The following is a 16,747-nucleotide window of genomic DNA, read 5'->3' on the forward strand; positions in this document are numbered from 1 at the left end:
TGTCCCAGTGACTGGCTTATAATGGCTACACACGCCTGTAATCCCAGCACTTTGGGAGGCTGAGGCAGACTGATCACAAGGTCAGGAGTTTGAGACTAGCCTGGCCAATATGGTGAAACCCTGTCTCTACTAAAAAATACAAAAATTAGCCTAGCATGGTGGCACGCACCTGTAGTCCCAGCTACTTGGGAGGCTGAGGCAGGAGAATCGCTGGAACCTGGGAGGCACAGGTTGCAGTGAGCCAATATGGCGCCACTGCACTCCAGCCTGGGTGACAGAGTGAGACTCCGTCTCAAAAAAAAATAAAAATAAAAAATAAAAAATTAGTAGAACAAATGCAAAGAATCCACCAAACAGATCTGCCATTTGCTGTGTGACCTTGGACAAGTCACTTTACCTCTTTGTGCTTCAATTCCTTGTCTGTGAAAAGGATGTGAGGCTAATCCCTGCCTGTTTAGTTTCTGGTACAAAAAGACCAACCAATTACTTACTACACACTAGGCAGGAGAGATACTAAGGTGAATAAGGTGAGGCTTGTGACAACATACTAGTTACTTGAGATAACAGCTATTCAGGTAGCTGTGTGTTAGATGAGTACAGGATCCATTTGAGATTAGCAAAGCCTGGAACACAGACTGTCTTCTGCCCTTCAGCCTGTGGCATACCCAGCTTTCGTGTCTAAATTGGGCAAAGCAAGGATACCTGCAAGTGGTTTTGGATTTGTTTTGAGTCCTAGACATGAGCTATTGTTTGGATAATATGGTGGAAAATTGAGCCTTTTGTGATTTTGTGGGGTTTGACTTTGGAGTCTTCATATCACATTAATATAAGTGTCTTCCTATTGTTAGAAGTCATGTAGAATGCTCTATCACTTATGAAATCCATTCTTTGCCAAATACTAAAAGATAAAACAGTATTCCTTAGTCTTTTCTTCATTATCCATGTTAGTCAGTCTTACAGAGGGAGACATATTTGTTATAGTGGAAAGTGTGCACTCTTGTACCAGTAATCAAACTTCACTTGCTACTAAATGTAAGGCTGTGTATAAGTGACCTCACCTCTTGGAACCCCCATTACCTCAGTTGCCCGTTGGGAATATGAATCCTTGCTTTCTCTCTCTCTCTCTCTCTCTCAAAGGATCAAAGGATCCCAAACATAAGGCAGTGCTTCTTTGTGGAAGTTCAGACCAGTCTCAGATGTGTGTGTGTGTGTGTGTGTGTGTGTGTGTAACTTATTTTTGTTAAAAGAGAAGTGATTGTTGGTGTTGTGTACAGGTACTCATCATTGGATCCTGTTATAAAAGCTGTGGCAACATTTTGGGAGCAGGGGCTCATCCCTACCTGATGACTGGGTGAAGGATTAGTAAAGTTGGGTAAGAATGCATAGGTGTCTGATCTTAGGAATAGCAAGAACATAAACTAGATTAATATCCTTCAAGTGTTAATGAAAAGGATAACAATGGAATATCTGCTGTGAGTGTGCCACACTTTACAAGTCTAATTCATTTTGAGAAGTGAAAGAGCTTGCTTGCTCCGAAGTCCTTTGCAGAAGATATTCTTTCAGGAAATTATATTCCTTTCAACTACATCCTGCCTACTGTAATCAAATGCATCAGCGGTAACATGGACTCAGTGTGCTGTTTCATGAAATTTCACATTTTCAAATACAGTTTGAAATCAGTTGTAATTGAAAATGTAGAAGTTTGTGCAGTTCCATGTGGATTAGCTAACAGGGCAGTGCACTCCACTGGTAATTCAAGATAATCAGATTCTGCCTCCGAGTAAATACAGAAAACCTAGGGGAAAAGGTACACTTTTGCGAAGTGACTTTATTCTTCCCGGTGTCTGAAACACCTTTTAATAAACCCAGAGGCACACCTCTAAAATCAGTGGTGAAAGGGGATAAAACTAAGCCTCTAATCAATTTAGGCATACCCAGTAGTTGCTGAAAACAGACAACACTCCTTTTCCTGGAAGAGACTTACCTGCTGTTTTATTGACTCTGGCTAAATATGAACTATATTTTATTTATTTTGAGAAAAAAATTATTTTAATTGACAAAAATTGTATATACTTATGGGGTAAAACATGATGTTTTGATATGTATATACATTGTGGAATGATTACATCAAGTTAATTTACATATCCATCACCTCACATACTTTTTTTTTTTTTTTTTTTGAGATGGAGTCTCGCTCTCTCACCAGGATGGAGTGCAGTGGCACAATCTTGACACACTGCAACCTCCACCTCCCAGGTTCAAGCAATTCTCCTGCCTCAGCCTCCCGAGTAGCTGGGACTATAGGCGCGCGCCACCACGCCCAACTAACTTTTGTATTTTTAGTAGAGACGGGGTTTCACTATGTTGGCCAGGATGGTCTCGATCTCTTGACCTCGTGATCCACCCACCTCGGGCTCCCAAAGTGTTGGAATTACAGGCCACCATACCCAGTCCACCTCACATACTTTTTTTATGGTGAGAACATTTAAACTCTGTCTTAGCAATTTTCAAGTATACAGTACATTATTACTATTAATAACTATAGTCACCGTGTTATGCAGCCGATCTTCAGAACTTACTCCTTCAAACTGAAACTCTGTACTCTTATACCAACAGCTCCCCCATCCCAAGCTATATATTTTAAATGATCTGACTATTTTGGAGACCAGTCTTAATCAGGAAAAACCATCTAAATTGTAAAAGAGATCACTGAGTATTTTTAAAACTCAGAGTAATTAGAATTACTGTTGTCACATATATTTACTTTGCGGCCAGTTTTGATGAATACATGAGTAGGATTTGTCATGAATGTTATCAACTGGATACAAATGCACAACTCAAAAACACTTGGAAGTAGTCTATCTCTTAAGTAGGTTAAGCATCTCCTCGAAATTGTGTATGCATTTTTAATGTAGTTACCTCCTCCTTTTTAAATAGTGCTAGGTAAAATTCAATCTTTGTCAGAATAATACTTACAAATTCTGCTTCAGCAGTGCCACTGTGAATGAATCTGTGAAGTATCTCCTTGCATTACAGCTCTTCATACATCAAAGACTCTTTTTGAACTGAGTAATTATAGAAGGAAAAAAAACCTTGTTTTAGTGCTACCTGAGAGTTCTTATTAATATTACCTTTGAAATGACTAATTATGTTACTTATAAAGACTGGAAAAAAACAAGTATTATGTAACTTACTCATTAAAAAAGACTTTCATAAATTTTGATCCCCTCCATCCTTCCCCAAATCCCTACTTTATTTCTATCATGACTTTTTTTTTAATGCTTAATGGTTCTATATGAAAATGATGACTCCAACACATACTGACTCCCTCCTGCTTCACAAAACTTATCATCTTTCTGTTGCTGGGATTTTGAGCATGTGATTCAATTATCCTTGCTCTTAGCGTAAAGCATGTTGGCCACATGCCCTAAGACTCAAGTAAGATTTGAACAGCACCTCTTTCAAACTGAGTATTTGAAAGAGCTGAGAGGGTGCCCCTGCTGATAACAGAGGGTGGGAGCCTAAGGGGCTTTTCCTGTTTTGAGACTTGAACTCACAGATATACTGTCTATGTGTATGGCTGTGTGGAACCGAGCTACCAATCACATAGTAACCTTCTCTATGAATGAGAAAGAATTCCCCTCAGCGGCTTCATCTTTGCACGGAAAAACCCACAGTATGTGCATCATGGGTCACTAACTGTTGGGCTGTATCAAGAGAAGATGAGTATCAGAAGGCAGCGACAGTACTGTCCTCCCTTGAGCTGACAGATCACACCTGGAACAGGATACCATGAGTTACAAGAGCCCCAGGCAATCTGGAGTTCCTCCTGGAAGCACCAACAATAGTGACAGTGTACAGAAATTGAGCATTAGAAGAAAAGTTGAAGGTTCCCAATAAATGAATGAACAAGCTGAGAAGGTCTCAGCCTGGAGAAGAGACGATGCCAGGGAATAGGATTACTATCTTCCAACAACTGAAGGCTTGTCATTCAAAAGAAGGAGGAGATGCATTCTGTGCAGCTCCAAAGTACAGTCTATAAGTAGAAGTTCCTGGGGGACAAGTTTTTAACTCACAAAAAAGGAAGAATAGCCTGATCATGCTGTCTCAACATGGAGCAGGCTACTTCAAGCAGTAGCAAGCTCCCTGTCACTGGCAGTTTGCAAGCATCTGCTGGATGGTCCAAATGACTTTAAATTCACCTTAAATATTAGGTCAGTTAAGTTAGTATTTATAAAGGACCTACACTGTTTAGTGCTAAGAAAGGGCTTGATTTTTTAATTGCCGTGAAATAAAGTTCCTTTATTTTTCCTCGTTAGGAGATGACCCATTCCTGGCCTACTCCTCTCACTTCCATGCATACTGCTGGACACTCTGAGCAGAGCACCTTTTCCATCCCAGGACAGGTCAGTTCTCTTCCTTCCTGCATTTTTCTTTGTCTTATTTTAATTATACCAATCTTCCAACTGGATTCTCAGTGGCAAAAATGGCCTTGGTCTTCTAGTGCCATAAAATCTAGACTCTCTCTCTTGCCCCTCAGAATAGCAATATAAAAATAATTTTTATTGAAAGTGAGTCTTTAAAACAAAATACACACAGATACCGGCATGCGTGTCTTACTCCATAGGGTGTTGCCACTGTCCAAGTCGCTGTGCCTAGAACAGATGAGACAGAGATTGAATAACTCGTCCCTTAAGAAATATCAAATAGATGATGGAACAGCAACGTTCAAGATTTTAAAGTTACAAAACCTGTACTCTTTAATGAACTGATTTTCATTTTTATCACCTTCCAGTTCTTGCTCACAAGCAGACAGATCTTTACAAAACACCACATCACACTGACAGAGCTTTATCTTCTACAGTTCTATTGTCAAATGTTTAGTATTATTTTTATTTACCTTCTCTCAGCAAGAGTTGCTTTATTGCCATCACTTTTTAAAATGTCTAGACATGGCTATTCTAACATACTTTAAAAATATATATAATGTCTTCCTTTCTTCCTCCATTCCTTTCTTCCTTCCATCCATTTATTCAGAAATCATTTACTGAGAAGATACAGTGGGCTTAAAGGTAGGGGTGAAGAAAAACCGTCTACATGCTATCACATAGATCACAAAACAATGTAGTAAATGTCTTCATAGAGAAGACAAGACTCAGAGTCGTATCAAACACTCCCCTGGGGAGTTGAGGAAGTGCTCACCACTGAGGTGGAAACATTTAGAGGATGATTAAGACTCTGACAGGTGAAGAAGGGGCCAAGAGAAGAATACCGCATGCATAAGACTAGTGTGAGCAAGGTCATGAGAGATGAGGGATCATGCTGTAGTGCATGGTGATATAAGGTCTCAAGTGGCAGGATTAAAGTTTGTGTGATGGGGAGTGGAAAGAGAGGAAACCTGGGCAAATAGGTGCATATTTGGAAAACGCCTTGGATACCACGTCAAGGAGTTTGGACTTTATTTGTGGAAGGAGAAACACCCAAAGGAGAAACCCTTAGATTTTAGGGTCATGATTTTGAAAGTAACACTGATCTAAACTTTGCTTAATGATCTTCCTTCACCTATGAAAGAGGTCAGAACTAAACTAACAGCTAATCTCACTGTCCCAGTATGGGTGTGTGCTATTCCTTTTTGCATTCACACCCACCCTTTTTAGGCTTCTGTTCTCCTTCCCCCTGGCATCTCCAGCAAAGGGAGTTATCCATCCAGTTCAGGTCCAACACTTGTACAGCAATTGCAGTGTTTTCAGCTGGGTTCTCCAATTTTGAAGATAATTTGTGCAAGTTGCAATTTTGACATTTGCAAGTGTATACAATAGAACTGTTGTTTAAATGGGCTTTTATAGTTAAGTGCACAATTTGAAATCAGGCACAGTTTGCATTTTCTGCCAATTATCTGTGCTACCATCAACCCCATGACAAAGGTAGAAGCAAGTGGACTAAAATGGTGAAAGCAAGAAGTCTACACACCCACTCCTGTCTCATTTGATTCCTGCCAAAACGTTGGTTTGAAAGAAAAGTACACTTTAAATAACAACCAACACATACAATGGCACCATGTGCCTCACGTCATTCTAAGCACTTAATATATAGTAAATAATTTAATCCCCACTATAACCCAAAGAGATTGGTAATTTTACTACCCCGGTTTACAGAGGAGGAAACATGGTAGTTAAGTAATGTGCTCAGGATTATCCAGTTAATAAATAAGGGAACCAGTACTTAGATCCAGGTGTTCCTGGCACCAGCGGTCATACTGTCTCTCTGTATATCTTTTATCACACAGGCCCACTGATGCCCCAGTTCAAATTGTATCTTCCAAAACATGGCCATCCCCATATGTAACAAAGGTGATTTCCCTTTCCTCAGTGCTTCCACCAGAATTAGGTGACAGCATCCTTTCAGAAAGCATCAGTTTCTTACATCCATGACAGAGCTTGCCCAGAGGAAAGAGTGCTGTCTTAAGAGCTGCCTTCCCAGCTGCTTTTAATCCTGGCACTGCCATTTGCTTGCTGTGTGGTCCTGTTCAAGTTCCTCTAAACCTCTGTTTCCCCATCTGTGTTGGGGCGTGGGGTGTGTGTGTGTGTGTGTGTGTGTGTGTGTGTGTGTATACACTATATAATCCCAATGGATTTTCTAGGTAAAATAGTTGATGATTCTGTAAGCTTACTAAAACAAATACAGTTGAAAATTCTCAACTTCCTTAAGCTTACTTATCAATTTCAAATTGAAAATGCCATGTTTTCTCATAGACGATGAAAAACCTCACAAGGAAGGGAGTAAGTGCATGCCAAGTAGAATTGAGAGAATAATCATATCCTCAGCAGAAGTTTAATAAAGTTCTCCTGGAGGTGAACATCCTCTAGAACAGAGGTTGGCAAACTATGGCCCATAGGTTTTTACATCTTTAAAGGGTTAACATTTTCAAAAGAAAAATAACATGTTATTCTGAATAATATTCACATGAGTGTGGAATTCAAATGTCAGTGTCTATAAATCAAGCTTTCTTGGAACCCAGTCACACCCACTTATTTACGCATTGTCCATGACTGCTTGCACACTACAATGGCAGAGTCCAGTTAATTATGACAAAGATGGTATGTCTCCCGATGCCTAAAACATCTACTGTCTGGCCCTTTGCAGGAAAAGTTAGCTGACCCTTGCTCTAGAATCTAGATCCTTTAGGAACTTCTGATTTTAGGATTATTGTCAAGGCTATTGCTTAAAAGAACCTCATATAAGTTTGTGAAAAGAACTTGGCATCATTATATTCTACTGCAAAAATTACATATATGACATGTCTATGAAAGAAATGCATAAAGCAAAGCCAGACATTTAAAATAAATTTGTATTATTTGTTGTGCATTAACAATTACTGTGAGAACTGTGCAGATTATTTCTACAACCAAGCTATTTCCAACTGGGGCTGGATATGTATGTAAAGTAACTTTGGTGATATACAAAGGTGTTTCATTTGTTTTGATTTGATTTCTAGTTTAAGAAATGTGAAATCCAATGCATAATAATCAAAACATCATATGTACCTCATAAACATATACACCTACTATGTACCAAAAAATTAAAAATTAAAAAATAAAGTAAAAAGAAGTGTGAAATTCAGTTTAACATTAAAAATTGTATCAAGAATAAATATCAGTTACTCCAATTCAGTGAATAACACAATCTTCCAGTTTGCTGTATGCATTGTCGCACTGATGGTCTGGAAGAACTGATTGTTTAGGTGTAAAGTCCAAAACATTTGGATGAAGGTTGAAAATTCAGGCATAAGACCAGTACAAAGACGGCCTGCATGTTTTACTCTCTGATCAGATATTTGGCTTAATTGACTTTGGAACTTGTCATTTAATTTCCTGGAGGTATACAAGCCCAAACTCATCCTGTACCTTTGTAATGAAATCCCTTAAATAGTAACAGATAAAAATACTTGTATATAGTTACAGAGATATACATGGTTAACAAGTCATTTATTTGACACTCTGGAAAATGAGATGTTCTGGATAATTAAAATTATTGGATAACTGAAGGTTATTATTCTATAGGAATCATGCAGTATAAATTATTTTGAAGTGTAATTAATATTTTCCTGACTTCTTTTAAAGATTATATCAAGCATGCTTTACTCTTTCTTGATAACTTATATATTATGATGAGTGTAAGTTATTGTAGTATGTGTAATATTATACTATGCTGCAATTATGTTCTCAGGGTCTATTAAGACAGGTGGGAATGCTTGCCTCTATATTAAATGACTGGAGATTCTTGTGCTTTTTAAGTTCAGACTTTTCTGTGTCATTTTTGTGGGCTCCTTTGCTATTGGTTTTCACCTGTCAATTTTCTCAGTGCCTGTGCCTCTAGAACTATTTCCCCTTCCTTGCCATCTGTGATTTGAAAATGAGTGGGAATCATTTGAGTCCTTTGTCAAAAGACAGTTCTCTACCAGGGAGAGCACAGAAGCCTCTGAGCAGCAAACTATATGGGCTTTGTGACAGACAGTTCTTTCTCTAAGAGGCCTTTTCTGCCTCTTGTTGAGTTTGTGGTAATCTTCTGGAGTGGTGATCTTGCCAGAAGACAAACCTCTTGAGCAACAGAATCATACTAAATAGATGGGAAATTTCACTTTTGATTAAAGCAAAGTGTTATAGTTCTTGCTTACTTTTTATAAAAGATAATGCTGTGAGCCTAGTTTTCATCTACAGAGGGTCAATATTAGGCTTAATAAATAGATTACTTGGAACAATGATTGATATAACTAATTCTTGTATTTACTTGAATTCATTGTCTCCAGTTTCTGGAATGCCTGTATTGCGGTTTGTACCATTTCTCTTCCATCCACACAGTGCCATGTGTGCTCTGAACGTTACTGTAATGCTTTTGCCTTCAAGTTTTGTCAGTATCCACACAGGTGTGCCACACTCCAAGCAAGGCAGCATGTGCAAATCTGGATTTCTCAAAACAGTGAATGAATTGTGTATAGTGTGACTTTCAAATCAAATTTAAATTCCTTTAAATAACACAGTCCACTAACATTTCACATTGCTTCCTATACTTCGACAGACTTGCAATGTAGTTTTAAGAACACTTCTTATATATAAAATGAGGTACATCTGTGCACATGTGTCATAGAAAGTTGGATCTGTTTCTATAAAAGGGAAAAACTGGGCAGATCTATTAATTATCATTTTGTTTACAGTTTTACAAAAAACATGATCATCTGTTTGAACCAAGTCCTCTTTATTCCTTTAGAGGCATCGTTTTCCAGCTAAGTGAGAAATTATACACTTCAATTTCACACATATGGGTCATTTGTTCCCATGTTACACACATTTCCAAATAGATACCAGTCTTACTTATAATTTTGATTAAATGGCAGTTATGATCATGTTGCATAATTTTGATTAAATGGCAGTTATGATCATGTTGCAGCAGGTTTGGCTGGCAAATGTTTATCCTTCAAATAGAGCTATAGACAAAAGCCTAATTAATGGAATTGTTAACAGCAGCTTCCTATTTGCAAACATTAGTCAACTATATCTTCAGCAATAATTAATATACCTCTTACTCTCCTTGTGTCATTTAACTAATGTTTGTGTCATATATATTATTCCTTATAGGAATCGCAGCATCTGACCCCAGGATTCACCTTACAAAGTAAGTGGTTTTGAAAATCCTTCTTAGTCCAAACATCCATGTCCTCTGCTCCCTCATTTTTTCCTTTTTCCTACTTAAAATCATTAAAACATGAAAGAACAACAATAACAAAAAGTTATTTTAATTGTTAATTTTTAGCTCTCAGAAATAAGTGAGAAGATGTAAAGTTTGTCTTTCTGTATCTGGCCTTTTTCACTTCACATAATGACTTCCAGTCCCGTGATATATCTAACTGGTTCCCCCCCCTCCTTTTTTTTTTTAATCTGTTACTTATCTCAAGAAGGTAACTCGGGGGACTGCATGTTTGGAGATCAATTTAATTCAGAATAATCATTTGACAGTAGGAACATGAACAGTAATTGTTTATATCTTTTCTTTTCAGAGTGGAATGACCCAACCACCAGAGCTTCTACAAAGTCAGTATCTTTCAAATCGTGAGTAGTTGGATCTCCAAATCAGGCCTTTTTGGGGATATTTGGCAAGGAAACAGTGCCTCAATGCTGATCTAATCTTGTTCTCTCCTCTGCTCCTTGAAACTATGAACCTTGACTCATAATAATATGTAGTTTGGTTGGGGTGGGGGGAGAATCAAATTTCCCATTGTCTTAGTCTACTTGGACTGCTATAACAAATACTATAAACAACATGGCTTATAAACAACAGAAATTTACTTCCCATAGTTTTGGAGCCTGAGAAGTTTGAGATCAATGCACCAGCATAAAGGGTATCTTGTGAGGGACCATTTCCTCATAGAAAGCTGTTTTCTTACTCTAATCCCACATGGTAGAAGGGGTGAGGGGTCTCTCTCAGGCCTCCTCTTATAAGGGCACTAATCCCATTCATGAGGGCTCAACTCTCATGTCATGATCCCCTCCCCAAATACCCATGTCCTAATACTATCACCTTGGGGGTGAGGATTTTAGCATATTAATTTTGGAGTAATACAAACAGATTATAGGACCCATAATAAGTAAATAACAGTAAAAGTTAATGAGATCACCATTAAGTTCTCTAAGTTTGTAAATACAGACCAGGTCAATACCTGGGATATGAAAACAACTGTGATTTCAGTGAAAAAATAAATCTCTAGATGGCTTGTTTCCCACATTTTAACTAGTTCAAACACTGTATAGTATCAGCTAAAGACATTATTTTACACAATATTCAGTCACCACTGACTAGGATGGACGAGGGAATCTAAGCAGCCATGATTGGACATGAAATGTTGAGTGGATTGCTATGGCCAGTCAGCCCAAGACCTCACTATTTGCAGGTCATCAGGCACCTGTATATTAAAGGCAAACAAGGGCATCCAGGAAGAGCCGGAATAAGATATTACATGATGGTAGGTTGAAGTTCAGAAGCCAGGGCCCTGCAATTCATTCAGCACTGTCTTCATTTTTTATTAATGCTAACTGAAGGAGGGGTTTGGAAAACCAATTTCCTCATATTAACTATCGTAGATTTTCTAATATCCATTTGTCCAAGAGAGTATCAAGGGAGTATTATTTCTCTCACAACTTCTTTCATACCTAATAATAGAAAATGGAAGTCGATTTTTTTGTGTAATAGGCACATACTTGGAATTTTTCAAAATGAAATAATTTATGACATTCAAGTGGCCTAATGGCACACTTGAAGTGAATTGCTCACCTTTTGGAAGATCATGAATAATTGCATAAAAAAACTGGGAATGACTCCCAAATAGACTGAGGATTTGAGAAAGTAAGTGGCATTTCTACGTTCTTGGTGCAGTGCAGTAGCAAAGCCCCAAAGCCCTGACCCCATCACTGGTCCATTTATTTGCTTTTCTAGACTGATCTGTGCCTTCTAATTCAAAGTTCAATTTCAACAACCAAGAATTCTCAATTTTAAGAAGCAAGAAAAAACAAGAGAAGGGGATAATAAAACCATAATCCCGATTTAAGGACCGAATTATATGAAAACACAAAAATCAAAATCATCTTTGATGCTGTACGTTTTAGCTTTTCCATTAATCACATTTTGAATTGCCCTCCCCCTTGTTATTCTAGGAAACAATAGATCTAATCCTCCCTGCTTTCACTCCTGCCTCACTTCATCCCCATTAAAAAGTCAATAAGATTCACACACATACACATACACACACACACACACACACACACTCACATGCATTTAGGAAATCAACACAAGTTTCCAAACTTGAAAAAAATATAAAAATATATTTTCCTATGTAAAATTATCTTACTCCTAAAGCAAGAGTATTAGGCTCCCACTGTGAAATATGCTGCTTTCCATATATACCATAGAATGCAATGTTTCAGTAGTTTGTAACTAACAGAAATAAACTCGTCAATTGTGGTTTATAGTTAGAGGCTGCATTTCCAGAGAACAGCACTTCGTAGCACAGTAATATATAGTGTAGTCAATACAACTAAAATACTCTATATGAAGCATCAGTAAAACTAGAAGACACTGAGTCCATTTTATGAATGAGCTCCTCTCTTTTTGTCTGTTTGATCTAAAGTCCAAGCACCATCCATCAGATTTTAGCTGCAATAAGTTCCCTTCTTACCGTAGGGTATGGGTTTAACATAGGACAGATCAGAATTGTAATAAAGTTATTTTTATTTTTAGCTTCCAACTTATCGGCTTAGCCATTACTATCATTCTCCCACATTTAACTACAGTGTGCTTTTTAAACCACCTCCTAGGATTTTCCATTTGGCAGGGTAATCCTCCAGGTGATTAAGATTATTCTGAGTGCAGACAGACTGCTAATGCCTGCACCTTGGTGAGAAGCAGCCTGTAAGTCAGCCGTGATGCAGGAAAGACCCAAGGCCAGAAAGTGTCCCAAGCACACTCCTGACACTTAGTGCAGTAAAGAGAGATTAGAGTCTTGTAAAACAGAATCCCTTAATTACTGGGACACTTCATTACTTTTCCTCATCTTGGCCTGTTTTCCCTGGTTGACAAAATGCAGATCTTCCATTGGAGTATGCATTGTTTATAAGGACTATACACATGGGCACCAGGTCTGAAAACATTGGCCACAGTGTGCCTGAGTATAAACTTGCAACTAGCCAGTCTCCCTCTTTATTTTTGACAATTACTGCTGTCTCTGAGCCTGACCCCAACAATATGACTGGCTTTTTGGAAAACTGGGTATTTTCCTTCTCAGTATAGTGCATTGGCATACAGTGCTTTTTATCAGTGTCCATTCATGCCATGACATCCTACCTGCTTCAGCTGGAACTCTGAATGCTTATGAGGCAAGAGTACTGAATTGGGGAAGTTTGGAGACCTAGGTTTAATCCCCTCCTTTGTGTCAGTTGTGTTATTGTGGGGGAAAGCACTGACCTAGTATCCAGAAGATATGAGGTTAAATCACAGGAGAATTTATTTTTATTTTAAACTATACAGACAGAGTCTGTTAAAGGGAATTAAACAAATTAATGAGTATATGTGTCTACACATGCAGGTACACCAACAAACACTTGTCAGTGTTCAAATTTAAGCAGTTATACTTTTTAGTAATTAAATCTAGCAACATAAAAATGCATTTAACTTTAATCATTAATACTTTCTGGAGGAGAAAAGACCAGAAGTTGGTCTCCCACCCCTCAGCCTCTATGATTCTGTGCTCTGTTACAGTCTTGGAACAGGCCCCACCTAGGTCTTCTTAATCAAACGGAGTTTCTAATCTCCCCCAAAAATGTCTCTGTCCCAAAAAAGAGGGTGAAGCGTGGGCATAAGAAGGTGAAATTGTAGTTCTCAGGGCTGTGGAGTTGTATGTTTACACAGTAATATCATGGCTGTCTATTCTGTCTCAAAGAGATCTTTTTATTTCAATGACAGGATTCAGACTGTGAATGGACTCACCAGACATTGTGTTGCTTTGTAGTTTCTCTTTCTTTTTCTTTGTTTTTCCCCAAGATAGAGTCTCGCTCTGTCCCCCAGGCTGGAGTGCAGTGGCAGGATCTCGGCTCACTATAAGCTCCACCTCCCGGGTTCACGCCATTCTCCTGCCTCAGCCTCCTATGTAGCTGGGACTACAGGTGCCCGCCACCTGTAGTTTCTTAATGAAGTTATTAAAGAGCAGTGAGGGAGAAAACAGAAACCAAGGTGAAGAACTTGGATTTTCTTTGTTCAGTTGGATTGATTCATCCAGTGTATTATAAATCTTGCCACTTACCTGTCAGTTCAGTGGCCTTCCCAAATGCATGACCTTGTTGGTCTTTTATGGGACATCATACATAGGAATAGATAAGATGTTATTAAGTTGCCCCGAAAAGGACTTTCAGGCAGGTTCCATGAACTCAAGGGTGTACATCCAGTTAGTTCTTAACTTCAGTTTTGTGAGGACTGTTGAGGAGATGGCAGCTCCAAATATTAAGCTCCTTTGTAAAACTTGGTTGTTAGCATTTGGACTATGTCCAGGTGGAAACCATCCAGACCCCCATTTAACTGAGCAGCTCCTGTGTTTTAAACCATGCTGTCGAGAATGCCTGGATAGTTTCCATAAAATCTTAATATAGCCATAATGTTGTTTTTTTTTTTATAAAACCAGTTTGCCAACTTATGGTATTAACTATATGTTTTAAAACATCCAAACTCTGGATCCAGAGAGTTGATGGAAGGTCTTATGGAGACAGATTGGTTGAGGCCAGCCTGAGTTTACATGTGGGTGGTTGTTATGCATGTCACATGAAGACATCCTTGATTGTAGCAATAGTTAGGAAGAGAGGGCACTATACTATCACAGGAATGACAGACACAAATAATAATTATTGTGCTGTTGAGAACAGGTGCCAGGTGCTTTTATGTACATTGCCTTATTAAACTTGCCAGGCATCGTGGAGGTGCTCCCAATTATTCCCATCTTACAGATGAGCAAAGTAAAGCTAGAATAACAGTCCTTCCTCCTGAAGTGTACACAGTCCAGTAGGAAGACAGACTGGCCATGCCCACTTATTTTGAATGGATATTTTGGCTACAAACATACAGAAGAGCCCTCTGAGTCATAATGCTCCTCAGTGAGAAAGTTTGAATGCAGGCTAAGGGCCCTGTGAGTTCAAAGCTGTCTCTCATCCTGCTGAGTTGCCTTTCCTCACGGGATTTGATAAGTTCAGGGATTTAGTATGCCAAAGTTTTCCTTTTGTACCTGGACACAACATTCCCACAACCTGGTGGGATGCAGTCCCACAAGAAATTATACCGCTCTGTTTTCGATGACACAAAACTGGGTCAAAATTGTTTTATGTAATGAAAATGTCATTCTTTCTAAAGTTTTCTGTAAGTGCTATGAAAATTTCATTACCAAAGAGAATAGAAAGACTGTGAGGATGTTTTCCAGATTGCTATAACCAATACAGGAATTATATTATTTTTAGATCAATTTTGAAAATATTTTTGCTAAAAAACAATTGATATTCATTACAACCCTGGCCATCCTTTTACCAAAGCCTTCATCACTGGAAATGTTTCCTTCGAGATTTTGATTTGAAATTTAAGAACTGCAATGCATTATTGCAGAGCAATAACCCACTTTCTAGCAATTTCATATATTCTTCCCCATGTAGATGTTTGATCTGCTACTTGGATGCAATTTTGGTAGCAAAGTGACTGTGTAATGGGGCAAGGAAGAAATGACTGTTATTTTCTTAATCAGATTAATTCTTAATCAGAATACATGATTTGGTACTTGGAATTTAAAAATACTGCTAATCAGTTTGAGGCTTATAAAAGCCAAACTAACTCTCCTGATAAACTGGTAATCTTGGTAACTTTACTAGTTGCAGACATTTTGGTTTTTAAATCAAGAAGTATACCAACTCTTGCTTTTAGCTTGTCTTGTATGCCCTGCATCTCTGAGCTTGCCAAATTTTCCTAAGGAGTTAATATATTTTTGGAAGTTCTCCACTGCATCAGGGGCAGCCACCTGGGAGCAGAGAAAACAAAATTTGGCAGCCTGTTCAAGCTGTGAATTAAAGGTAATTCACAGTTTGAAATGAATCAGCGTGTGGTCCTTGAGAAGAGTAATCAGACATCAAGAGGATTTTATGTTGAGGATTGTATATTGGCTAATGTGACAACAAGCAATATTGGCATTTGGAATGTTTGCATCAAGAAGCACTGAAGCTGCCGGGGCTTGATGGGTACCAAGATCTAAAATGGGGGCTCCCTTCAAAGAGAGCTGTAGATTTACATTTCTATCACAAAAGCTGAAAACAAAGATGGGTTGGCTCAGCCATCATAGTTGAAAGATTAGATCTGATTTTTGTGGTGGTGTTCATGGACCTAAGTCTATCATAGGATTTGTGTATCTCAGATGGCTTTTGAGACACCTCTCTAATGGAAAGCAAATGTCTCTCTCTCTCCCTCTCCCCACCTCCCCCCCTCCACCCGACCACCCCTCTCTCTCCTTCTCTCTTTTCTGTCTGGGAAAAGGCAAACATAGCTTCCTTTCTACTAGATTTCATTTTTTTTTCAACAAATATGCATTCAGTGTCTACTATATGTAAGGTTCTGGGCTAAAACACTGGTAACTCAGGGTGAAACACTGCACATCATTGTCTCAAGGAATTCATGGTCTAGTGAAGATAAGACTAGCACCGACAATGCCAGCAACCCAACTAACTCATACTTATTGAGTGCCTACTATGTGCCAGGCACTTCCCATGCACTTTTTCTCCTTACAAGCAATCCCATGGGGTTCATCATCATTATAGTGTACAGAAGTAGAAACCCAGCTCAGAGACATTGAGTGAGTTGCTCAAAGTGGCACAGTAACAAAGAGGGAGGCAGAACAGGACTGACTCCAGAACATATGCTCTTAACTTACACTAAAGCCATCCCATGAGTCATTTGGAGGTGGCTTTACTGATTTGCAGTCAGGTGTGATCTTGCCCAGGCATTAGGCCAAAATGGACTAACCACAATGCAAGCCAAAATGGCAATGCCATTTTGGTTTAAAACAGGGGAAGTATTAGATCTAAATATTATAACTGAGTTAGGTCTTGCATATACTACACATGCTGACATGGACACTGAAGACAGATCTGTCCTCAACTCAGGGCCTGCATCCAGATTGTGTCAC

At 38.6% G+C, this 16,747-nt stretch overlaps 1 protein-coding gene across 9 annotated transcripts in view; it reads left to right on the top strand.

Annotated features, from left to right (window-relative positions):
* The window catches only part of AFF2 (ALF transcription elongation factor 2), a 491,015-nt gene that overhangs the window by 331,022 nt on the left and 143,246 nt on the right, over window positions 1-16,747 (top strand). For 4 of the 9 annotated variants that reach the window (XM_008957891.5, XM_003806822.5, XM_055106904.3 and 1 more), the window contains 2 exons: window positions 9,633-9,669; window positions 10,052-10,085. In XM_008957891.5, coding sequence (XP_008956139.2) covers window positions 9,633-9,669; window positions 10,052-10,085 — 71 coding nt within the window. Of the gene's footprint in view, window positions 1-4,319; window positions 4,407-9,632; window positions 9,670-10,051; window positions 10,104-16,747 lie in introns of all 9 variants that reach the window. The other 5 variants (XM_003806823.4, XM_008957882.6, XM_055106905.1 and 2 more) reach the window with 3 other exon arrangements.

This window comes from Pan paniscus, chromosome X, assembly GCF_029289425.2.
Source record: "Pan paniscus chromosome X, NHGRI_mPanPan1-v2.0_pri, whole genome shotgun sequence".
NCBI classification, from domain to species: Eukaryota; Metazoa; Chordata; class Mammalia; order Primates; family Hominidae; genus Pan; species Pan paniscus.